Source organism: Vulpes lagopus, chromosome 2, assembly GCF_018345385.1.
Source record: "Vulpes lagopus strain Blue_001 chromosome 2, ASM1834538v1, whole genome shotgun sequence".
Classification (NCBI taxonomy): domain Eukaryota; kingdom Metazoa; phylum Chordata; class Mammalia; order Carnivora; family Canidae; genus Vulpes; species Vulpes lagopus.
The window spans coordinates 42,465,461-42,491,427 of NC_054825.1; the positions used below are offsets into that span (position 1 = coordinate 42,465,461).

The window sequence follows — 25,967 nt, forward strand, 5'->3', positions numbered from 1 at the left end:
CACTGAAAAAACAAGCGCTCATCTCATCTTTAGTGTATATTAAAACAAATTTATTTACACAGTAACATGATGCCACAGAGAACACAGCAAAGTACCACAGCAAACCAAGGGCGGCACCACCTGCAACGGAGGGGACCTTACCTGGCGGGTTTACACAACTGTAAGGTGTGTAGAGGCTTGAAGCTCCAGGAAAGAGCAAGGGAAACACATTTGTTCAAATACGGAGTGAGCAGAGCCGTGGGGACGAGGGAGGGACGGGGTGAGGACGGCCGTGAGCCAAACGCGCAAAGGACGACATGTGGCTCCGCCGATCTCAGGCCTGCATGTCACCGAGAGCCCCAGCCCCGGATGTTCAGCTCGGTAAGGGAAGGGATGTGTGGTACTTGGGGCAGGTTTCCTGAAGCAGTGTGGTTTATCCTTCAAAATGCTACTCTGAAGCCACAGGGCTGTTCAACATTCAAATTATCATGAGCGCAGACACACACACACTCTCCACGCACTACACGGGCAAAGTGGATTCTCCATATTATAATAATAATTGTAGCAAAATATATGACTCTATACTTCTGCTAGATTAAAAAATTTCCGACCTCTTTTGATTCCCTGAAACTTTCTTAATTAAAAAAAAAAGCATGGGGGTGAGTGGGATGGGTAAAGGTGAGAAGCTGGAATAAGCCCAGAGGCTCCTGAAGGGAGAGGCGAGTGAGGGGAGGTGGGCACGCAGGCCCCGCACCCCAAGCGGGGAAGCTTCTCGAAGTGGCTGATGCAAAACCTACTCTAACGTCCACAGCTGCCGCGGGGGCGGCTGACAGCTGTATAGCACCTTGTGCATCAGGGGCCTTACAGGTACTGGGTGATGATGACGAGCGGTGACTACCTCTGTAGGAAGCTGCATAAAGAGGACTAGGTTTTAAGAAATCTCCCAGGAGTTCTTTAAACAAACCTATCGAAACTGCCACATGTCTTAGAAAAAGTTGCCCAGCTTTCAGAATCCCATGGGTAGGACGTCCCCGGGCTGAAGTCAGGGCAACAGCCACGGTCACGTCATGGGGAGAGTGACTGGTTCCTTTTCCTTAAATCCTGGGGCACCTTACAATCTGCCCGCGGCTTTCATCATCATCATCACCATCATCTTCTTTCTCTTTTTCCCTAATATACGAAATGGACTTATTTTTTTTTAAAGGTGCTTTTTTTTGGAGGATGGATCATTTTATCAGCCAAATCCCTTGACATGGAATGTATGTGAGCTCTCCGTCTACGGCAACTGTCGTCACCCAACCTCATCACCTTTGAAGCATCAGGACAGAAAGGCTGGATCTCTTTGGTATAATCTCTATCTAGGGTCTTGCACCGCAGCTCCTCTGGCTTCCCTTCTGGCATCTCTTTTGGTCCACGGAATCCCTGCCCTCGGCCCTGCCGCAAGCACGGGCAGCTGGGCGTCAGCACGCACGTCAGCGGGAGCAGCGCCCGAATTCGTCTCGGCACAGCACTTTGGGCCTTTGAGAATATGAGCTCCAGTGAGGTAAAACTAATAACCCGGGTTCGTGGGCAGCCGTCCTGTTTACTCATTAGGCTGGACCAGAATTTTCAATCCTTATCAAACCAGTGAGGGAGATAAGAACACGTCAGAGTTGGCCTGGGGAGCCAAGTCCCTCTCTCTGTCATCCTCAAGGATGTTCATACTTTATTCATACATCTAGAATCATTTGGAATTATAGTGCAGTATCCTAAGTACGTCCTGACTTCTGGGACTAGTCTGTACTTTTTTTCAGATCACTGCCAGTATAATCTAGGGAAAAATCTTATTTGCAGGTTTACCAGCAAAATCAAGTCAAGTTACTTCCCAGCATTGAAGCATTTTAAATTCAAATTTGGGAAGCTGAGTGCAATCATTCCGTGCCTTACCATCTAGGAGGCCTCAAAGATCTTTCAATCTGCAATACTAGAAACTTTAAAATAGACAGTTTTACTCCCAGAAACATCACTGATATTTCTAGGGGTTTAGATCTCTTGGCTTACAACTTGTCCATGTTAACAAGCTTCTTCTGAGTCTGGGAGCAAAACCGGCCCCACTAGATGACGAAAGGCTACCCAGGCTCCTGGAGTCCTCAGGGGCGCGCTTCACAGTCACCCGCGTCAGCAGAGTGGGTGCTCCTGCCCTCCGCTCCTCACCCAGCTCACCCCCAGAGGGCAAACCTTGACACCCACTGCTGCCCTCCTGCCCTCCTGCCCTCCGGGCCTGCCTCAGGCTAGGGGCTGGGCGGCCTCATTCGTGGTTGGCTCACGATTCTCCTACGGGCCCACAGGTTTAACCACGTCCCCCACCCTGCAGCTGATCCTCACGAGCCAGCGTCCGAGCATCTCCTCGGGGACGCGCACCAAGGCGCTCTCCCTCCGGCCGGCGTGGCAGGAGTCTCGAAGTCCTAGGCCTCGTGGGGGCGTCGGTCTCCCCCTCCGCGGGCTGGCTGCCGCGCGGACAAGGCACTCTGCTGCGTGTACATTCAGTCTCGGTCTTGGTTGTCCACCCGCCTCCCTGTTTCTCTAGCACCGAAATGTGTCTGAGAGATGGTTCTTGCTCACGTGGCTTAAGGTAAAGTTCCAAAGGTGGCTTAATTGTTCAAACTCTTGATAAATGGAAGCATCTGTAGGACAGACTTCAACGGAAAAGAAAGAAATTTCCAAATAATATCGAAGACGGTAACTTGACGTTACTTGAGAAAACTTAAAGTGCTATATGGTCACGATGCCAGACCCCCGTGTGCACACCGCTGCTGTCTCCAGGCAGGGCTTCCTTCTGGTGGAGGAGCGGATTCAACGTCCCTATAATTAACGTGGGACGGCAAGAAAATATTCGTGATAATGTCAGGCTGAGTCTCATCATCCTGGAAGAACGTTCCGGGGAACACCTGATGCTCTGCCTCCTGTCCAGAAACAGGTACGTTGTCTGTTCCGCCCTAACCTGTGACCCCTTTCCCCTCTACCTCGTAACGTTCTCAGCCGTCCCTGGGAGAGCAGTGAGCAAGCCGGCGGCCCTCTCGGCCTAGGGGCACATTCATCTTTTGCCCTCAACAAAACGTGATGTGAAAACGGTACTGAACAACCCCGGGTGAACGAGGCGCTGTTTGCCGGCGCCGGGGCCGCGCAGTGGGGAGTCATGCCCGGACTACCACGGGGGTCACGAGAGGAGGACTGGATCCAAGTCCAATGGAGGGAAAAAAAAAAAAGAAGAGGAGGAAAAGGATACCTGGGAACAAACGGAGGGACCAGGAAACATTCTTCATTAAGTAGGAGACCTCGTTAAAGTCGATGTTCCGATTCACACGGGCAAGGCACCACGAGAATGACACCGAGAAGGCGTCTCAACGTGCGAGCCGTCCGGGGCCGGGCCGGCGCGGTCAGTGGTCTGTGTGCTGCTGCCTCAGTGTACAACGGGGCGGGCACTTGTGCGCACGGGGATGAGGTGACTGAGGTGACCCGCACAGTGGCCAGGCCGGGCCCGAGCAGGGGGGGGACCGCTGGCCTGCAGCGGCCTCTGGGGCGTCCTGGGGGCAGAGCCCGGCCCGGTGGAGGCGGACGCCCTTGGGGCCACCGAGCTCTTTCCCTGGGGCCCTGCGCTGCTGGCCGGGAGGGCAGCCCCCCCCTCCCCCCGCCCCGGGAGCCGCACGAAGCCCGTTCTCTTAAAACAAAAACAAAACAACCCACCCCCCAAAACCAAAGAAGATCACAAGAAAATACATTCTTCTCCTTTCTCGATCCTCTTTGATTAGGTGAATCATAGGAAAACGGCTGTTAAAAATGTTAAAAGTTTAGAAATTTCCAGAAGGCCACGAATGTGCTCCCTAAGTAATACTCACACCAGCCTGGGCTTTGAGAAGCCGCGCGCCAGTGGCAGGGGTCCCGGAGCCCCTCGTGGGCCCGACGCACGCCGCCCTGGGGCCCCGGCCTCTCTGGGGGTGCAGGCCGCCCGCGGGCCGCCCTTGGGGTCCTGAGGCGAAGTCAACAGGCACTCACAGTTTTGAATAAAACAAGTGCATGGTCGCCTCGGGGTCTCCTAGGCCGCGTGGCCGAGGGGTGACGGAGGCTTCTGCACATCGCAGGCCGGGGGCGCGACACCAACACTACCGCGCGGCTCGAAGTGCACACACAGATTGCACACGGGATCACCACCCCCCCCCTCCCCCGCCTCCAGGGCCCCGGCCCGCCACCCGGCTGTCCATGCCGACGGCTTGGACGCAGCCAAAGCCAGTGCGGCAACCCTCCCTGGTGTCCCCCCCCCCCCCCGCCCCCCGGCTGCGGCCACCGTGAGCTCTGCCCCACGGAGGCCCTGGTGCCACCACCTTGGGTCAGTCCCGTCCTGGGCCTCGGCGGCTGCCACACCCACTCCCTTGGCAAGTGGGTGCAGAGCGGGGCAGAGGGAGAGCAGGCAGGGGCCGCAGGGAGGGGGGCGTGGGGCCATCCTGCCTGCGCGCTCCCACTCACCGAGAACAAACAAACACGATCCATGACCCAAGGGACGGAATCCCTCCCTGCCTTTTGACTACCTGCTGGGGCAAAGGACACGGTTCCCAGGAACAAAACCGGGCCAATGCTCAGGATGGCAGCTCTGGCTGGCAAGAGAGTCAGTTACTGACACGTTAAAGAAAAAAAACTGTTGTGGGAGCTTAGCAGATAATGGAAAGGACTGCTCAAATCTGCCTACTGCTACGGAGTATAAATGCGTGGCGTTAAAAAGACAGGTGATATTCAGAATTCTGGGCGAGCTGGACACAGCTGAGTTCACACCAAAAGGGCCGTCGCTTCCAGGATGGACATTTTCATTTTCTACCTGCATTTGGGGACACCTAGGGTGAACGCTGTTCCAATGGAAGGCAGTTGCATGGCCGGAGAGTGAAGACAGACCCAGCTTCTCACCGACGTGGAGCTATGGGTAAGTCTTCAGAGTAGACTCGTTTTTCCTGGTCAGGGATGGAAGGCGGGTCTCTCTTCTTTCCGTGACTTCCGTGTGAGCACTGGGGAGGGGGAGCACACAGGTGACTTGAAGGTGGAAATGAAAGAAAAGCAGCAACCAGGACACACTAGCGGTGTTGCAGGGTCTTCACAATACAGCCGAGGGAGTCTGGAGTGGCAAAGGCCAAATACTGCGCACAAAGCCAGTCCTCAAGGCTGACCCCGCCCTCCCTGTCCAGGGACTTCTCGGCAAACTTGATCATCAGCAGGGTTCGCTTGATGTCCAGCCAGTTTTGGAGGAGGGCGTTCCTCTGCGCTGGGCTGGGAGAGATGGTGAGAGTCTGGAAGAAATCTTCCCGGGGGCCCCAGAGCAGACACTGCAGGATGCCTTTGGCATCTGAAATGAGGATCCGCTCAGAAGGGTTGGGATTGAGGAGGCAGCTGGCCAGCTGCTGCAGGCCCCGGGAATAGGGGGAGCGGAGGGGGATGCGGGGCAGGTCTGCCCGGGTGTACTCCTTCTCCTTCAGCTCCGGGTTCTCATCAAAGGGGTTGGGCAGGTGCAGCATCTCATAGATGAGGATGCCCGTCTGGAACTCATCACACTTTTTATACTGCGTGGCTGTTATGATCTCCGGAGCGAGGCGGGACTGGTCACGGAGGATCTCGGGATCCACCAGATGGCTCTTCTGCTTGGCCTGAGAGAAGTTGCTTACTATGAGCCTTGTGGGACAAGAGGAGGTGGGGTTGGCCTCTGCAGGCCCAAGGCCCTGGGTGGTCCCCCCTGGCTGGTAGTGGACCAGCAGCAGGTTTTCCAGACGAAGGTCGCAGTGAGTGACGTGGTAGGGTTTGAGGTGCTCGAGGCCAGAGCACAGCTGCAAGAGCAGCAGACACACCTGCCTCTCATACAGGTCAGGGCTTTTCCCATGCTGGACCAGAGAGTCTCGCACGAAATCAGCCATGGTGAGATAGGGAACCTCTCTGGTGATGACCACAACGTGGCTTCTCTGCTTCCTGCTAATGACGCCCTGGTTTTCCTTCTGGTATGACTCTGTTTCAGAGCAGGGCTCCAGGCTTTTCCCATCAGTTTCTCCTTTTACCCCTTCTTCAGCCTCTTCCATCTCATCCTCTTCCTCTTCTGGGGAATCAGGATCCTCCCAGGGAAGCAGACGATTAGGGACTTCCGCAAGGAAATGGCCGCAGTCCTGTTGGATGTTAAAATGGACAGCCAGACTCTGCCGGACAGCCAAGCTGTGATAATACTGCTGAGATTCTTTAGCTTTGCTCTTACAGATCTGAAAGAAGAAAGCAAATAACACAATAAGAAATGCACACTTTCAAAACCCGGCTGCAAGGTGTACAGGAAGATTAATTGGAAGGTGACCGGTTAGGAACAAGTCGTGTCATGGTGAAGTCTTCAGAGTCTTCACAGTCCTGTGCTGACTGACAGGAACACTGGCAGTAACCACTCCTCGTGGCTGTCTACATGCTGAGCGCTTGATGTGCACTGTCTCTGCTGTCTCTACACTAACCCCTTCAATATAGGCTGAAGATTTAAGAAATAAAAAATAATTAATAAAAAAAAAAAGCCCAGGCCTGTCCAACACCACAGCTTACGTTTTCCACTGTATCTCGCACGTCATCTGGAAAACACAACCACCAAAAATAATTTTTCACCTACTTTCTGTCGAGGCTTATGGCCTAGACTTCTACAACAGCTCTACAAAGTGGGCCAGGATACCTTATTTCATCATCGGTCAGGAGAGTAACATAACGTTGGCCAGGTAAAGTGTGGGTTTTCCTAATTTCCAACGAACGTCATTGTCACAACTCAGGCACTCCTGACTGACTGGCAAGGTCGAGATAAAGGCTTGAGAGAATCATTGGTCTGACCTAGTCGGAGCAAAACCAACATTTCAACGGCAGGACTCTTGAGTTTCAAGATTTCTCTTAATAGGCTTCATTTAAAGGCGAGTATTTAGGTAGTGAGGACTTCCAAAAAGAATTTTATCGAGAGGTTATGGATTATGCAAGAATTTGTTGATCACAAACATTAGCCAAGAGTCATACGTACCAAAACAACTATTGTATTTCTAGTCATACATGGTTAGAAAAGCAAAAAGTAAATAAAATCACCCCTAACTGGATTATACTCATGATAGGATGTGGAGAAACTGACAGTGTGAGACTAGGGGTTGAACACTAGTTCACAGGTCACAAGAGCTCAGTCCGGACAGCTCCTCCCTGAGCCTGTTAACTAAGGAGCACATTTTCTATCCTCAGCAGGGACATGCTGCAGATTCACAGGGATCCAAGCTTCCCACCAACAGGCACTCGGAAGTGTTCACACTGCCTGTTTGCTGCAATAATACAGAAAAGAAACAATTTCTAAAAAAGGATTTCTAGCTACTTTTATTTTTTTTAAATGTACATTTTCTTGGGAGGGTGCTGATGAGTCTCCAGTTCTGAGAAACAGCATGCTCTGATTTCCATTTAAATAGATATTAAGAAAAATATGAAATAGGTGATGGGGGACTAAAGAGTACATGTCTCATGATGGAAAAAAAGAAAAAAAAAAAAGAAGGAAAAAAAACCCCAAACCAGACCAAAGGTAAAGTGTAATAAATATGTATAGATACAGTAAATAAGAAAGGATGTTCCTTACTACACTTAGAGTCTTGACATCAGTGATCAATGCCTCAGAAATCTCTCCTCTTTTCAAATCTTATACTACCTACATCATCAACTTGAGGGCACACTAAACATTTCTTCTTTAACCAAACTTCTGGTCTTGAAACAGAGATAACCCCAGGCTGAGTTCAACTTAAAACATGTATCTTTCAGAAAAATACTATCTTTGGAAAGCTCTCAAAGTCTCAGTACATGCAGTGTAATATATAATCCTATATGCTCATCAATCACAACATGAATTCTTTCTATACTACACTGTTGGCAATATTTCATATTTATGTGTCAGCAGGTATTTAAAAAATCCTATACTAGTCATCTTTTAGTTGTACAGGAGTTGGATCTAGGACACAGCACCATTAACCCCATTTCCAATTTTAATATTTTGCTCAATATCACATCACTGGCTGGAATGAAAGTTCAAAGGTCCCAACTCCCCAGTCTTTGAAAAGTCAATCAAAGACCACTGAGTTGAGCTGAATGAGACTGCAGTCAAACTCTAGCGGCCACGTCATAGAGAGGACACTCACCAAGGGCTTGGCAGGTTTGGGATTTAGTCCTGCCACTAACTGCATGTAACCTTGGGCATCTCAATTCATTCCTCTGGGCCTAAGTCTCCCTTAAAAAAGGGAGACAATATAAAAAAAATCCAGAAACCTACTTCAGCGTGCACTTGTGAGGATTAAATGAGGAATGAGATCAACTCTGTAGAGTCGATCTATAAATCTCAAAGCTACACAAAGGTAACATTGCAAATGACTAGGACAATTAACAACCTGCAAATGTTAAAAGTGATCTAATGTTATAGAATCTTCATGTTTTTTTCAAACAAAGAAAGCAAAATAGAAAAAAAATGCATCTTTCTTTGGCGTTCTGAGAGCCACCTGCCCCAGCAGTAAGGCTCTCGGACCATGGCTTTGGTGGAGGTGGCTAGAGAAGAGCTACGGCCCGATGCCCCCAGGCCAGTAGGTCAGGCTGGCAGCATGTTCTGGTCCAAGACAGTCCCATCGAAGGCTCAGTGAGAGAAGAGTCTGACCACCCTGTAGTTTCTACTGTGCTAAGTTGCACTGAAAGAAAACTCGCCACTCCGGGCTTTGGCTTTAGAAGCAGAGAGGGTACTGTAACTGCGACTGCTCCTCTCGTCGATTGTTCATGGTGTCTGCCCCCACACAGACACACACGCTTCTGTAGGGTCCCCCTGAGCTGTGTGAGTAGACGGGACCATGGACACAACAGTAAGAATTTATGTTTAGTTTCACAGGTGAACTCGAGATAAAGATCCAAAGTGATTTACAAAGGAGAAATGATAGACTGTTCAATCACTTTGGTGCCTGGAGAGCGGACCTGAACAGGTGGCGCGTCCTTCTCTCTCCATCTTACAATATAGAGACAGGCTGAAGAATAACGGGGTCCCTCTAGCTTAAAGGGTGAAGGGACAAGGAGAGGTCTGGAGTATGAAAGACGGAAACAAAATACTAGACCTTCTAATTGGTTTGCAACTACGAAAATAGTTACACCCAAAATACAGCCCTGTGGAAATTTCCAAAAACAGGATTTCTTGTATGATGAGTATCTCATAAATATTATTATGGAGCTTGTGATGTTAGTTTAGGTAGGAGTATTGTATGATTCTACTATGTACCACACAGAAGCAATTTTTCATATATTAATAACTTGAGTCCTTTAGGATTTTTTTTTTAAAACCTCAAAATAACCTGACTCAGATGATAAATTTCTAGTCCCAAAGTTATTTCAGAAAACAAGCTGCTCTTTCCAGAACAAACGCACAGGGTTCCTCCTGCTGGTTGTTGTTTTGACTTCCTTCCCTTATTCAATATTTTCTCTACCAGGGAGCAAAGTGACTTCTTCGTGGCCTCCCATTTTTATTCATCTTTCTTGAAAGGAATTTACATTCCTTCCCTAAAAGGGTAGCTGGTTTGAAGTGCAGGGATTTCCAAAGAGATTCAACTCCCTTAGAAGAATAATTTCCGTAGGACCTCTATGCTCCCCCCGATTTTGAAATAGGAAAAGAACAGGAGCCGGAATGGTCCCATATCTTCGTGTATGATTCTCTTTTTCAGTGGGAGAAAATCATCGCATGTTTGTTCTCATCACAGGTGGAAAAACCTATTTAAACTGCTGCCAACTTGGACAGCCTCGGCCCAGCCTGCACTTCGTGAACAGGAAGACCCACAGAGCGGCCGCAGCGGCACTGGGGGGGTGAGGCCCCAGCCTGCAGGACTCCTGGCTGCAAGCTGCAGCCGCGTGCAAAACCAGGCTGCTCGGGGGTGCGCCTCCGAGATGCGCCCCGGTCCTCTTTCTGGACAAGTCACTGGTTCTGGGAAGGTGGTGGTGCCAAATTCAAGCAAAAGCAGCTTGCTTTCTTTCTTCTTTCTTTCTTTCTTTCTTTCTCTTTCTTTCTTTCTTTCTTTCTTTCTTTTCTTTCTTTAAAAAATATTTTATTTATTTATTTATTCATTCATTCATTCATTCATTCATTCATTCATGAGAGACACAGAGAGAGAGAGGCAGAGACACAGGCAGAGGCAGAAGCAGGCTCCGTGCAGGGAGCCCGACGTGGGACTCGATCCTGGGACCCCGGGGTCACGCCTGCTACTTGGTCACGCCTAGTCACCTGCCTACTTAAACTTCCTAGTGGCGTCCCACTATCTTCACAGGAGAGAGGCCTGGCCCAGCCTCCCTTTGCTGTCTTACTTCTCGCCTCTCTTTCACTTTTGTCACATTGAACCAGCAGCAGCCAGCCCGCCCTCCCAGCCCGTCCCCCGCTCCCACCCACCCGGTGTTCTCTCCAATAGGGGCCTCTCTTCACCCCTCACCTGCCTGAGGGACTCCTACTTGCTCTTTACGGCCATTATCATGGGTCAGTTCTGCCAAAGAGAGAAGTACTGGATACCCTAAGCCTCCTCTCTGTGTTTCTTGTACACGTCTCTATCATTACAGACCGCACACTTCACTGTCCCAAGAACAGATATTTGCATCCGCAGGGCCTACCTCGGAGCAAGGCACACTGTGCGAGCTCAGCATGTCTGTGCAAAACACTGAGGAGGGCCACATCTGATCTGGTGTAGCCGCAGGGTTATGGACTCGGAGCAGCTAGGATGTGTGAACAGCTTCTATGAAGTGGATGGAGGTTGGCAGGTGATGGGGAGGGGCCAGTGCAGACTAATCTGACTAACGAACACTCATGACCAGATGACGCAAATGAGAAAGATCTGAACCACGCGCGCTGTCCACGGAGTCCAGGCTGCCACAGAGGCTTGGTGGTCTTGTGCTGCACAAACCTGCACAAAATGACAAAGTTCCTCAACATTCCATTCAATTTCCTCTGCTTTTTCCCAAAGAAAGCGATGATTACAAAATACAGGACTCTTCAAAAATACTCCACATCAGTTTTTCTTTCTCCACGGATGGGGCCAGTCGGCCTAGTATGCCTTCAGCCTACTTACACTTTATCAGCAGGAAATCTCATTTCCACCTCACACTGTACACTTTACAGTGCCTCAGTGAGCCTTCAGCGAGATGGCTATTGTAGGGAACGGACTGTAGGGGGACAAAAATGAGAAATCCTGATGACCACATACACCATGCCTCCTGCACTGTTTTGTCACATTACACAAAAGCACAACTGCAAATGAGAGAGAGCCTAGAATGAAAACCTGCAAATGTGAAACAGAGATCCAGCATTGGGTACAACCTTGCTCTAACAACACAGGCCGATCAACTGCTGACCTCGGTTCCTTCACTGACCTAGTAGGAGTATTGCTTTGCCTGTTGCTACAGAACCAAGACCCATACACACTCAATGCTGTTACAAATATATGAGAAATGGATTAAATATTTAATATATAAATGCCACCTGGGCCCCAGGTACTCAGAACTCCATGCTATAGGAATCTGCTATGAGCTCTGTCAGGTAGGCCAGGTAATTTATAGCTTGAATTGCTGCAAAAATGTTCACATGCCCAAGAAACCCATTTTGGAGTCTAGAGAGAAATTCAAGAAGGCAACTGTTAAGGTCTTACTATTTTATTTGTGGCTTGTACCCAATTAAATCTTTTCACGCTCCCACTCAGCATGGGATCAAAAGAAAATCACTTGTGTTTCTGAGCTAGTAATTTAGGCGGACAGAATGACACCTAGGATGTTCATATTAGAGAAGCTGAGGTACAGAGCAGTTTAATAACCATCTCAGGCACAGATTAGGAGTTCAATTAATTTGAATCCCAATTTAGAATTCCCAAATATCTTTTCTCACCTTATTCATGAAAGCCATGGCTTCCTTATCCCATTATTCATTTTGATTCCAGATTTACACGAGTACCCAAAAACCTTCCTAAACCAATTCCCAGTTGACACTCTTAGGAACTTCTGTACACATTCAGCCCTGAAATGGACTCTGACCTCCACGACGGCTATGAGTATGCATAGCTGGCTGCTGACTGACGGCTTTTTGTGAAGTTTCAAAGTAGAACATATTGGTACTGAATTATGAAAGTGGAAGTGGCTTCCCTTCTATAGTTTTCTCCTTATTACTAAGCCAGTAATTAATTGCCTGTGTTTATAGTCTGAACTAGTTGTAAACTCTTACCAATCAATCATTCCTGTTAATGCTTTTTTCATTTAGCGTCTGGCTTTCTCAGCATCCACCCAAATGAGATAAACAAAGACTCTGGAGACTTTGAACTTCTGTGTTCCCATAAAACACAAGTCTGGAGTCAAATGCAATAAAAGATGTTGGTGACCACAGTTCACCTCTACTTATTACAAGCTTTTAACAAGCTTCTCAGCATAGGTAGGAGAAAGGAAGCAAAAGCAGCCCTCTGTTGTAGCAGGAAAGTGTGCCTCTTCACCAAGCTCTTCAAAAAGAGAAGATATACACTACCCAAAATATACTACCCAAATTTGGAACTCCTGGAAAAATAAGGCAGAAGTTTATACTTTTTTCTTATGTGAGATTTTTAATCATCTTCCCCAAAGTGATTTCATCCAAATTTCTTTGGTGGTCTCACATAGCAGCATTTATTATAAAAGCAGTGATAAAGAATGTTCCTTTGAGGCTGAGCCATAACTCTACCAACTGGCCACTTGGCTTATAGGCAAATGCTGTCATTTGTCCATTTGTCATTTGTCCATTCAGGGACAATAAGGAGGCATGGCATGGCCAGTCCACTATTCAGGTATGATATAATAGGACAGGTTCCACGTGGGAGTCAAGAGGCAGCCCATCATGAAGCTGGTGACCCTCTGAAGAGTAGTTATTCTTCTCTGGCCTCAGTTTCCTCCTCTGTATGATGATGCATGATGAATGCTAGCCCTTCAAAGGGTGTCTTGAGTCTATCTGGGGATTATGTGTTTGGTCATTGGCTACCCAGATTTTTTGAAAGGAGGAAAAAGCAAGGTAGATTTTATTTAGAACAGGGAAGTTTTAAGTTCATGCTTAAATTTGTGTCAAGTTTTATTTAGAGAGCAGGGAAGTTGAGGGCTGGAGGCCAGCCAATATGCAGCCCATAGAGACAGGTCCAATCTGCCGGGTGGTGGCTCCCCAGATGGTGATGAGGGGATAGAAGGAGACATGAATGAGACAGAAATAGAAGTTGAAGGTTAAATATTGTCTGGGCATCAATTTGGCTTTTCCTTCACCAAAACACTCAAAAACATAGGCTGCGCTCGCTGCCTCCACAACCCCCCTGATTCTATACACTCTCTAACTGCATCTGGTATCTGCTCCCTTTACCAAGACTGCATTTTCTTGAGGTTTACTGTAGACTGAAATCCTGCCTTCTCCTTTTTCTACTCAAGCCTTCTGCAATCCTGTATTCTCTGATCCATGGGTCCCGGCCCTCTGCTACTTCTTTTCCTGCTTTGGGTCACTTAGCCCTGCAGGCCTTTTTCTGATGTTGTAGACTCTACGACTATAATCATATACATTCCCGCAATTTGAACTAAATCAAGTCTACGATAAAACTGGGTAATCATATTTCTGGTCCTGATCTCTGTTTTGAGTACCAAACCTACATTTGTATCTGGCTATAGTTTTCTCTAGAATTGGCTGTCTGGGCATGCTCCACAAAAAGCTCATCTTTCTGGCTTTTCTGATTCATATTTTAGTTAATGGCATGACTATCCTCCTGGGTTGGTCTCTCATCCTATATCCAGCCTCTCACCAGACATGGTCTACCACCTGCTTCAGCTCTTTAATCACCTGCCCCTTCTTTCCCACTGTTCGGGGGCTCATTATTATTTACCTGGACTACTCCAATAGCATCATGACTGGCTTCCCTTTTGGACTCTTCCGTCATACTTTTCTTCTAAAATCAATGACCTTACGTTATCCCTCTCTTTAAAAATTCTTAGCGGTTTCCCATAAAACACAAAATAAAGTGTAACTTCTTGACTCATCATTCAATGCTCTAAATGTGGTCCTAAATCTGCATAGCCACATTTTTCAATATAAACTATGGTCCCTGCCATGGGGAAGCTCAAGTGTAACAGTGGGGACGGGAGGCGTGTGACTTTAATTGTGCAACAGTATCGCTGTATAATCATACAACTATGGCATGATAGTACAGTGACAGAGAAACCCACGAAGTATAGAGCGGGTACACAGAGAGGAGCTGTCAATATGTTCTCAGAACATCAGAGAAGAAAATTCACAGAGCTGGATTCTTTAAGAAAACATATGAATTTTCTAGGTACATGAGAAGAGAGTGGAGGAATAAATAGGTACCGTTTACTGAATAATTTCTTTGTGCCAAATGATGCCCTGAGCACTATATACATCACTATGTACACACTGACTCCTGTGATTGTTCACAATGGTTTTAAGACGAATGACGTGTTTTCTCCATTTCACATATAAAGATACTGGGCTTAGGAAAGGCAAGTAACTGGACCAAATTAACGTGGCCAATAAGTCGCTAAAGCACAAATTTAAACCCAGGTCTGTCGACCTAAAAGCCCAAATCCTTAACCACTATGTCGACAGTTCTCAAATTTTGTGTAGGAACCCCTCAGGGTGCTTGCTAGCAATGCAGTCTCCCAGGCCTCACGTCCAGAGATTCTGATTCTGTCGGTGTGGGATGCAGCAGGGGAAAGTACATCTCTAGTGAAGCCCCCTCAGGTGGTAGTGAAGTAGGTCTCCTGTACCTGGCCGCAATCTTCCCAGAAGCGCAGTCCAGATAGAGGAACCAGGGTGCGCAAGGTTGGGTAGCATGAAATATGTGCTAGAGGAGGAAACTACAGGGATCAATAACTAAGGATACCAACCCTCAAAAAGCTCAATGTCAAATGATCTAAAATCTCCAATCCTTTTTCTTTAAATTGAAAAAACAAAAAACAAAAACAAAAAGTCAAAATCCCCTATAATTATCACCACTCTAACATAGAAATTAATTGCATATTACCATTTTGTAGGTGAATTTTTAAAAAGTTATGGTCATACTATTTGGTATTCTGCTCTTTTCATGTGATAGTTTATGAAAAATGTTTTCCATGATTTTATATAGTCTTCATAATTACTATTTAGTTGCCATAAACATTCCATTGGGAATTACCATAATTTATTGTTTCCCTAATATCAGATACTCAGTTTGTTACCAATTTTTGGCAGTACTCAAATTCTTGAGGATGCTAGCATTTAGTAGTTTTCTCTCATAATTTTAAGGAAAAATGTTTACTTCTTTGAAGTAATGAGAAGGAAAGCATGTAAGTGCCGAACCTATCTAAATATGCTCAGACTAGTGCCTAATATTAAAGAACGAGTGATCTAAAAAATGTTGAGCAATAATTTTCCATTATTGTTACTAACAATAATGCACAATTTTATACATATTTTATAATTTAGAAAGGGGTTTCACCACAAAAACAAATGTGCATTATACCAATCTTATGAGGTAGGCAGAGCAGTTGGTATCCTTTCATGTAAAAACCAAGAAATGGGGGCAGCCCCGGTGGCTCAGTGGTTGAGCCTCTGCCTTCAGCCCAGGGTGTGACCCCAAGGTCCCGGGATCAAGTCCCACGTCGGGCTCCCTGCATGGAGCCTGCTTCTCCCTCTGCCTGTGTCTCTGCCTCTCTCTCTCTCTCTGTGTCTATCATGAATAAATAAATAACATCTTTAAAAAAAAAAGCCAAGAAATGTTACATGACTTACTTGGAGAAACACAGAGATTGTTCAGAGTCTGGACCCATGTCAGCTAACTCCAAATCAACTCTTGTTTATTATGTGTTGTGATGTCTTTCAATAGAAGACAATACAACTTCTAAAGCTATTCACACTGAATTAAAACCAGGAGAAGGCTATGGACTGGGGATCCCCGGGGGGCTCAGCGGTTTGGCACCTGCCTTCAGCCCAGGGCGTGACCCTGGAGACCCGGGATCGAGTCCCACATTGGGCTCCCTGCATGGAGCCTGCTTCTCCCTCTGCCTGTGTCTCTGCCTCTCTCTCTCTGTGTCTCTCAGGAATAAATAAAATCTTTAAAAAAAAAAAAAAGCTATGGACTGAACTGTGTCCTCCCGACATTTGTATGTTGAAGCTCTAAGCCCTGATGTGCCATATTCTTCCCCCGTCCCACCCCCTACATCAGACGCAGTGAGAGGGAAGCTGTGTCTCCAGTCTCCAGACTTGGGAGAAAATACGTTTCTGCTGTCTAGCCACGTGCTCAGTCCATGCTGGTTTGCTATGGCGGCCTGAGCAGACAAGATTTTGGTCCTGAGCTGTGGAGTCCTACTGTGACAAGTATCCAAAAATGTAGAAGCAGCTTTGGAATGGGGTAGAAGCTGAAAGAGTTTTGAGATCCATGACAGTTTCATGAACAGGTTGTTGCTAGAAATATGGACATTACAACGGGTGACTCAGGAGAGGAGTCAGACAGAAATGAGGAACATGTTCTTAGAAACTGGAGAAATGATAAAAGACAAATGACAAAGAACTTGGCTAAACTGTTCCTGTGCAAGGCAGAACTTGTGAGCAATGTAACTGTGTATTGAGCTGAGAGATTTCTAAGCAAAATGGTGAAGGAGTAACTTGTTTCCTATAAATGCAAAAGGGAAGAAGGGAGGAATTGAAGAAGGAATTGGTAAGCAAAAGGAACGAAGGCTTGACGCTCTGGAAAATTCTCAGCCTATCCATGCTGCAACGAAGAGGAGAGCTAGCCCTAAGGAGAACACCAGAGGTGGGCGAGCACCATTAGAGAGGTCGGGGTGAGATCCGTCAGGAGAAGCCAGAAATAGAAAGAGGATTTCCCTGCAAGGACACTGCCAGTTTGAACGAAAAGGATGGGGAAAGCAGGAGGGACTGAAGGGGCGCGGCCAGCCGCCTTGGCCCCAAGGGATGCTCCAGGCTGGAGCTGTTCAGCTCTGGGAGCGGCTCTTGCTCTTCCTCAAAGGGCGGCCGCTGCCGAAGGCACTGGGGTTGCCTGGGCCTGCGGGGCTATCGCTGCTGCCGTCACAAGCCGAAGAGGTGAGGCTGCCTCCTCCTGGGTTTCAAGGGTAGGGCTGCCTCCAAATCCGGAAAGCTAGGACCCACCGTGCCCAGCACCTCAGGGGCAGGCTCCCCTCGCGGAGAGTCACGTGCAGGAGGCGTCGGGGAGGCGCTGCGGCAGGCCCTGCAGAGGGCCCGGGAGTGGGGGAGTGGGGGCGGCACCCCCGTCCCAGGCCCCGCGGCTACACCGCTCAGCCCGAGCATCATCTGTGAACCTTCACATCCAATAGAAGTTGCCTGGCTAGGCTTTGGCCTTGCTTGGGATCCGTTACCCCTTCTTGCCTTCTGATTTCTCCCTTTTAGAATGGGCCTATCTACCCGCTGCCTACCCACCACTGTATTTTTTTTTTTAATTTAAGTTAATTGACATAGTGTTACAGTAGTTTCAGGTGCAAGGACTCAACAGTTCTATGTATTACTCAGCGCTCATCACTCTAAGTATATTTTACAATCCCCTTCACCTATTTTATCCATCCCTCCTTCCAGCGTCCCCCCAGCCAGAAAGTACTAGTTTATTCTCTGTATTTGAGGGTTTTTTTTGTCTCTTTTATCATTTCATTTGTTTTGATTTTAAATTCCACGTATGAGTGAAGTCATATGGGATTTGTCTCTCTACCTGACTTATTTCACTTAGCACTCTACCCTCTAGATCCGTCCATGTTGTTGCAAATGGCAAGATTTCATCCTTTTCTAGGCTGGGTAATATTCCATTGTGTATATATTACATCTTCTTTAATCACTCATCTGTTGATAGACACCTGGGCTGTTTCCATACCTGGGCTACTGTAAATAATGCTGCAACAAACATAGGGGTGCACAGATCTTCTCAAATTAGCGTTTTCATTTTCTTTGGCCACCACTGTATTTTGGAAGCATGTAACTTGTCAGTGTCATAGGCTTACAGCTTGGAGAAGAAATCGGCCTCAGGATGAATCAGCCCCTGAGTTACACCCATATCTGATTTAGATGATATTTAGATGAGACTTTGGACTTTAGACTTTAGAGTTAATGCTGGAATGATTTAAGACCTTTGGGCCTATTGGGATGAACTGAATATATTTTGTATGTGATAAGAACCTGAACTGGGGGGTGGGGAGGGTCAGGGGCCGAATGCTACAGACTGAATTCTGAGTCCCCAAAATTTGTATGTTAAAGTGCTAACCCCTAAGATATTGTGATTTATAAAAAAAAAAAGATCAAATATATATTTCTCAAATATATTTGGTCTTCATTCACCAGTTCCTGACTCACAGCAAACCAGACCCTTGGAATTTCGTAAGTATTGAGAGTGACCATGGTGTTTCTTATTATGTTAATATGATAACTTTTGGACCCTACTTAGGGATGGGAGCTGCTTGCCAGGGGAACCAACCATGCACGTGATTGAAGGGCTGGAACTTGCAATCCCACCCTGGACCTCCAACCTCCTCCGCAGAAGCAGAGTGCCTGGAAGTTGAATCAATAGGCAACCACCAATGATTTAATCAATCACGCCTATGTAATGAAGCCTCCATAAACCCTCTAAAGGACAGAGTTTGAAGAGCTTTTGGGTTGGTGAACATAAGGAGATTTTGGGGGGTGTGGTGCACCTGGAAGCTTTGTGCCCTTTCTCCTTGCTCTTTGCATCTCTTCAATCTGACTGTTTTTGAGTTATATCCTTTTCTTTTTTTAAAAAAAATATTTTAAAATATTTTTTATTTATTTTTTAAGATTTTATTTATTTATTCATGAGAAACACAGAGAGAGAGAGAGAGAGAGAGGCAGAGACACAGGCAGAGGGAGAAGCAGGCTCCAGGCCGGGAGCCCAATGCAGGACTCGATCTCGGATCCCGGGATCACTACCTGAGCCCAAGGCAGGTGCCCAACTTCTGAGCCCCCCACGTGTCCCAACAACCTGGGCTTGTGACTGTGTTTGATGTTTGCAGAGGGGGTAGACCTGTGAGATATAGTGCTGTCCCAAGGTAGAGAAGTTGAATTGAAGTGAATGGTAGGACATCCTTTTGGTGTCAAAGAATTGTTTGGTGTTGTGTGGCAAGTGTGGTTCCCACCTCCACTGGAAACTGAGTCTCAGAACACAGTTTAATCTTTAATTGGACCATATTTGGCGACAGGATCTATAAGGTAAAATGGTCGTAAGGGAGAGGCCCTGATATGGATCAGTATCCTTATAAGAAGAGACCCCAGAGAGCCTCCATGCCCCTTGGCCATGTTAGGGACACAGGGAGAGGGCAGCCATCTGCAAGCCAGAAAGAGTTCTTACTAGAAACTAAATCAGCCAGAAGCTTCATCTCAGACTTTCCAGCCTTCAGAACTGTGACAAAATTAATTTCTATCGTTGAAGTCACCCAGTCTATGGTATTTTATTGTAACAGTCTGAGCAAACTAAGACAATGCCCAAAATAACAATCTTGGCACTCTATCACTGCAGTGGACTTGGCATTTAAGGGAGTGGTATCCTTTGGCTTTCAAATTGCTAGATTCTAGTGCTGATTTCCTTTTGCACCATTTTAAAGACCTTTTAGTCTCTTCAAGAGGCAATCACACGTGTTAGCCTACTCTAAATTCTGTTAGTATGGGAAGGGGTATTTTAAGAAGACAAACGGTAAAAACTTGTTTGTGTGAGCCAACCGTTGTTCTCTTTTGCTTACGTCTGCAAAGGTGGGATTCACAGTGTCCTGGTAGTTTATTCCTCTAAGGTTGCACAATCAATTGGGCGCTTCTAGAAACACCCAGAGGGTCTTCAAGGAGACATTTATATTCACCATTTAGTGTAAAACATCCTTTCCCAAACCTGCCAACAACTCCCAGTATATAACCACTTGCCACCTGTTCTTTGGAGATTGCTTCTGCATCATTACAAGCAAAGAAATCAATACTAGACCATTGATTTGGGAAAGAGACAAGGTTGCATGGCAATAAGACATAAAGTTAGTCAAGCCCTACTTCTCAATTGTTTTGAAAGAATAGATAGTTCAATGCCCCATTCCGAAATAGGTACTCATCCTGCACTGGCAATCTTGTAGCAATAAAGGCCCAAGACAGATGAGGCGCCCTAACCCCAATTGACTTAACAGCTCTTGAGTGCTACACAGAATCTCAAAATGCCTTTTTTTAGACTCCACAGTAATGTATTAACTAGAATCCAGCTCCCCTCTCTGCAGTCTATCCCTCAGTTTAATTTAAAAAGTGTGGGCTGGGGCCGAGGGTCACTCTGCCAGCACCACCAGACAGCTGAGTGGGATGGGTGCTGCAATGCAGAGAGCCACAGCTGACGGTCTGGTCCAAATATCTATTCTGTCTTGACAGACAGGTAAGGCCAATCGTTTACCCTATCCATTAATTTACTAAGACACCATCTGGTCTTTCTAAGCCAAATTAACATGTAAAAGTCATTGAGATATGTTAATTGGTTTTGAACCAGGAAATAGAATCAATAAAAAGGGACTAGGAATGAAGAACATTACCTGTTTATCTAGAACTTTGTGTTTTAAAAAACTGTTTCACGTGCATTAGCCCCAATCCCGCAGATTACCACTGTAAACATGTGAAAGAGGAAGTTGAGGCTCTGAAAGTAACCTAGGGAAGACAGTATGGGAGAGCGAAAGGAGGGAACACTTATCACAGATGTTTTACTCTCTTTTAGCCAAATAGCCAAAGATGAGCAACATTAATTATCCTCTTTTAAAGCTAAGGAAATTGAGACTCAGAGTAGCAACTTGAGACAAAGCTACTAAGTAGCAGAGCCAGGACTTGAACCCAGATCTTTTGGACTTCAAAATCCATTCTTTACTGGGTTCCAGTTTAAGATGGTAGGAAGATCTGAACTCCCCTCCTCTCATGGACACACCGATTATACAGCCACACATGGAACAATTTTCTCTTAAAAAAATCTAAAGGCTGGCTGAGTGAGGACTACACGTGGGCAAACAGGAAGAAAACCACATCGACATGAGTAAGAGAGAACGGGACACAATCTTGCCATAAACCCCACCCACGGTGTGGCATCCCATCACAGGGAGGGAACTCCAGAGCTGGAGCCTCTCCCTGAGGAATGAAGGGTTTAAATCCTACAACAGATACCCCAACCTTTAGGACATACATACACTTGAGAGACAAGCCTCGGAAACAACTAACTTTGAAACCCAACAGGGCTTTGCGCCCTGAGACCCACAAGACCATAGCGATCTGAAAACCCCTCTCAAAGGACCTACCCACTGGGACTTACCCAAGAGGCAGCCAGTTGTGCCTGGACTGAAGTGAAGGCAGCTGTCCTGCTATATTGGAGCACCGGTGTGAGAGGAAAGCACTGGTAGGAGGGGCAGACATCTAATTTAACACCTCCATCCAGGAGCCTGCGGGGCACCTTCCAGGGACGAAGGCTGGCAGATACCACCTTCATGCTCTCCCTTTGCCGGGCTCTGGGGCACCAGTTTCCCACAGAATGGAATGTTTACGTGTGTCTGGTGGCCTGATTTTTATGGCTGTTGTCGAGGGGGTGCCTCTTGACTGCCTGGCTCTGGAAGCTGGGAGTTTGTTTTCTGGGTCCCACAGAACTGTAATAATTGGTAGCACACCGAAAAAAGCTTGTACCCCTATCTGGCACCTTGAATTCTGTGACTACTATAAGGGGACACCCCTACATCATCTGGCTCTGGCAGCCAGGGGGACTTCTGCTCATGGGTCCCACAAAACTGCAACCAATGGAGAAAGAGTTCTTTCTTATAAAGTTATCACCCCCAGGGCAGAGCAAGAGGTAACAGATCCAGGAAAGCTCAGTCTTTCTGTGAACGAGGCCTATTAACTAATCAACGGCTGACTATAAACCTCTCTAGAAACCTCTGCCATGCTCCAGAGTGCCAGTGCCTCCTGGAGGGGAGCTGCATTCATAACTCCTGCTCTGGTTTTTGTCTGGACTCCCAGCGTATATGGCTACTGCCCAGAAAATGCTCCTTAATCACCTGGCTCTGGTGGCCGGAGAGCCTGCATTCCCGGGTCCCATATGACTGTGGTAAAGAGACAGTTATTGGTAGGCTTCCACTCTCAGACCACTGCACAGAAAGTAGTCTGACGTAGCACATTCCCTAGTTTTTCTGTGAAAAAGGCTTCTTTGATTGTCCTGGAACACTAGCCCGAGGGACAGAATTCGTGTCTGGCACATATGTAGTGGCCTACAGAGAGCTTCTCTGAAGGAACATAGGTTATGGACACCATCTTGGTGCTTTCTCTCTGCCTTACTCCAGCTCACCAGTATCACACAACATACCCTTGTTGTGAGTCCTGATGTCTGTATCTGCTTTCCAGGGCGCACCTCCAGATCTGCTTATGCTTGCAGTCCACAGGACTGTGTACATTTGCATATTTTTAAAAGCTGATGCCTGAGGGTCTGGCTTCTAGTCAGCCTGAATCTAGGTGCTGAGATTCTCCCTTTGGGACAATGATAGGTCTTGGCATATTCTCAACTACTGGGAGCTATTAAAAATATAATAGGCTGCTTGAACAGGCACAAAGGTTTGAGAGATGACAAAAAGCTAGGGCAGGGTGGAATGACAAGGTCCATCTAGATGAGCTCACCCCTTTAATGCTGAGAGAGGTACTGTATGGAAACAGAGACTCAAGCTAAATGAAAAGAAAAAAAACCACGGAAGAATATGTATCAAATGAAAGGACAAGATAAAACTCTAGAAAAAGAATCTTGAGGAAATAGAATAAGTAATTTACCTGATAAAGAGTTCAAAGTAATGGTCATAAAGATATTCACTGAACTGGGGAGAAAAATGGATAAACACAGAGAGAACTTAAACAAAGTGATGGAAAATATAAGAAAGTACTAAACAGAAGCTACAGAGCTGAGTACAATAACTGAATTGAAAAATACACCCAGGGGTTCTGGGTCACCTGGCTGGCTCAGTTAGCTAAGTGTAATATATAATATACAATATTATATGTAATATATGTAATATGTAATATAATGCCACTCTCTCTAGCTTGCAAAGTGTCTGCTGAAAAATCTATTGAGAGTCTTGTGGGGGGGCTCCCCTGTATATAACAAGTTGTTTTTCTCTTGTAGTTTTTAATATTTTCTCCTTGTTTTTAACTTTTGACATTTTAATTATAATATGTCTTGGTGTGGATCACTTTAAGTTCCTCTTATTTGGAACTCTCTGGGCTTTTTGGATCTGAATGTCTGCTTATTTCCCCAGGTTAGGGAGATTTTCAGCCATTATTTCTTCAGATAAGATTTCTATCCGTTTCTCTCTCTTTTTTTTTTTCCCTAGGAGTCCCATGATACAAATGCTGTCCATTTGATGCTGTATATCCCTTAAGCTGTCTTCACTTCTTTTCTTCTATTTGTTTCTGCTGCCCTGATTCAGTGATTCTACTACTCATCTTTTTTTTTTCTACTACTCATCTTTGAGTTGACTGACCTTTTCTTTTACTTCATCTAGTCTGCTGTTGAACCCCTATAGTGCATTTTTCATTTGTTGTTGGTTTTTTAAAAAATTTTATTTATTTATTCATGAGACACACACACACACACACACACACACACACAGAGAGAGAGAGAGAGAGAGGCAGAAACACAGGCAGAGAGAGAAGCAGGCCTCCTGCAAGGAGCCGGACATGGGACTCAATCCCGGGATTATGCCCTGAGCTGAAGGCAGATGCTCAACCACTGAGCTACCCAGGCATCCCTGTTTTTCATTTGTTTTTGTTTGTTTTTTAAGATTTTATTAATTTGAGAAAGAGGGAGAGAGGGACAAGCAGACTCCCCACCAAGGAGAGACCCCAACATGGGGCTTGATCTCAGGACTCTGAGATCATGATGTGAGCCAAAATCAGACACTTAGCTAACTGAGCCAACCAGGTGACCCAGAACCCCTCTGATGTATTTTTCAATTCAGTTATTGTACTCAGCTCTGTAGCTTCTGTGTAGTACACTTTCTTATATTTTCCATCGCTTTGTTGAAGTTCTCTCTGTGTTCATCCATTTTTCTCCCCAGTTCAGTGAATATCTTTATGACCATTACTTTGAACTCTTTATAATTATAAAGTTATTCAGAAGTGAAGGGGAAAGTTTTTTTTTCAGACAAGCAAAAGCTAAACAAGTTCACCACTACTAAATTGGCCTTACAAGAAATGTCAAAGGAACTTCTTTAACCTGAAAAGAAAATGCACTAATTAGTAACAAGAATACATATTAAAGAATAAATCTCACTAAAAAGGTCAACATACAGTAAAGTTAGTGGGTCAATCACTTATAAGAGCTAGTATAAAGACTGAAAGACAAAACTAGTAAAAATAACTATGATTACAACAATCAGTTAAGGGACGGATATACAAAATAAAAAGATGTAAATTGTGACATCAAAAACAAAATTTTCGAAAAATAAACCAAAGAATGTGTTGAGGGAGAGCAATGATTTTGAGCTTTACAATGGAATGAAACTTAAATTGTAACCACCTTAAAATAGACTTTTATAGATATAAGTTGTTATATGTAAGCTCATGGTAACCATAAAGCAAAAACACAAAAGATAAAGGAATATAAGCATACCACTAAAGAAACCACAAAGGAAGAGGGATGACCTATAAAAAAGCCCCAAAGAATTACAATATTGGCAGTAAGTATGCAGCTATCAATAATTACTTCAAATGTAAATGGATACATTTTCTAATTCAAAGATATCCATCACTGAATGGATAAGAAACCAAGACCCAACTACATGCTATTTGAAAGAGATTCACTTTAGATGTATGGACACATAGACTAAAAGTGAAGGGATGAGAAAAGATATTCCATGCAAATGAAAACCAAAACAAAGCTAGAGTAGCTATACTTATATCAGACAAAATAGACTTTAAAACAAAGACTGTAGTAAGAGACAAAGAAGGGGGTTACATAATGATAAAAGGCTCAACCCAACAAGAGGCTATAACATTTGTTAATATTTATGCACCCAAAATGGGAGGACCTAAATATATAAAAAAGATACTAACAGACCTATACAAAGAAATTGACAGCAACAATAATAGTAAGAGACTTACATCAATGGATTGATCATCCAGACAAAAAAATCAACAAGGAAACATCGGCCTTAAATGACACAGTAGACCAGATGGGCTTAACAGATATATACATAACATTCCATTCAAAAGCAAAGGAATATGCATTCTTCCGAAGTATATACATAGAACATTTTCCAAGACAGATCATATGATAGGCCACAAAACAAGTCTTCATAAATTTAAGAGGACTAAAATTTTATCAAGCATCTTTTCTGGTATGAAATTAGAAACTGATTACACAAGGAAAACTGAGAAATTCATAAATTTGTAGAGATTAAATAACATGCTACGCTACTGAACAAGCAATGGGTCAAAGAAGAAATCAAGAGAATTAAAAAGATACCTTGAGATAAATGAAAATGGAAATGTAACAAAGTCCATGCTTTATTTATTACACTGATGACGCCTATTTACAGTGAATGCAATTGGACAAGAATTCCTGATGTTAAGAATTTTAACCTTCTTGAAGTAGTGGTTTGTCTGGAATGGGTTATGTACAATTAAGAAATTAATCTGTGACATAATGGTTAAAGTGTATGGAATGTTCCTGGCACATCAACAAACATTCCAAACATTGGTTATTTTCCTCTATAAAAATGTTTCTCCGAGCAGCTCGGCTGGCTCAGCGGTTTAGCACCGCCGTAGGCTCAGGGCGTGATCCTGGAGACCCGGGATTGAGTCCCACGTCAGGCTCCCTGCCTGGAGCCTGCTGCTCCCTCTGTCTGTGTCTCTGCCTCTCTCTCTGTGTGTGTCTCTCATGAATAAATAA

The 25,967-nt window shown here is 45.6% G+C and overlaps 1 protein-coding gene across 1 annotated transcript in view; it reads right to left on the reverse strand.

The window, feature by feature from the left end:
• Positions 1 to 28: 28 nt before the first annotated feature.
• Positions 29 to 25,967, reverse strand: part of PEAK1 (pseudopodium enriched atypical kinase 1) — a 294,514-nt gene continuing 268,575 nt past the window's right edge. Inside the window, 1 exon segment of the mRNA XM_041739889.1 lies at positions 29 to 6,239. Within this exon segment, the coding sequence (XP_041595823.1) occupies positions 5,076 to 6,239 (1,164 nt within the window). The 3' untranslated portion in view covers positions 29 to 5,075.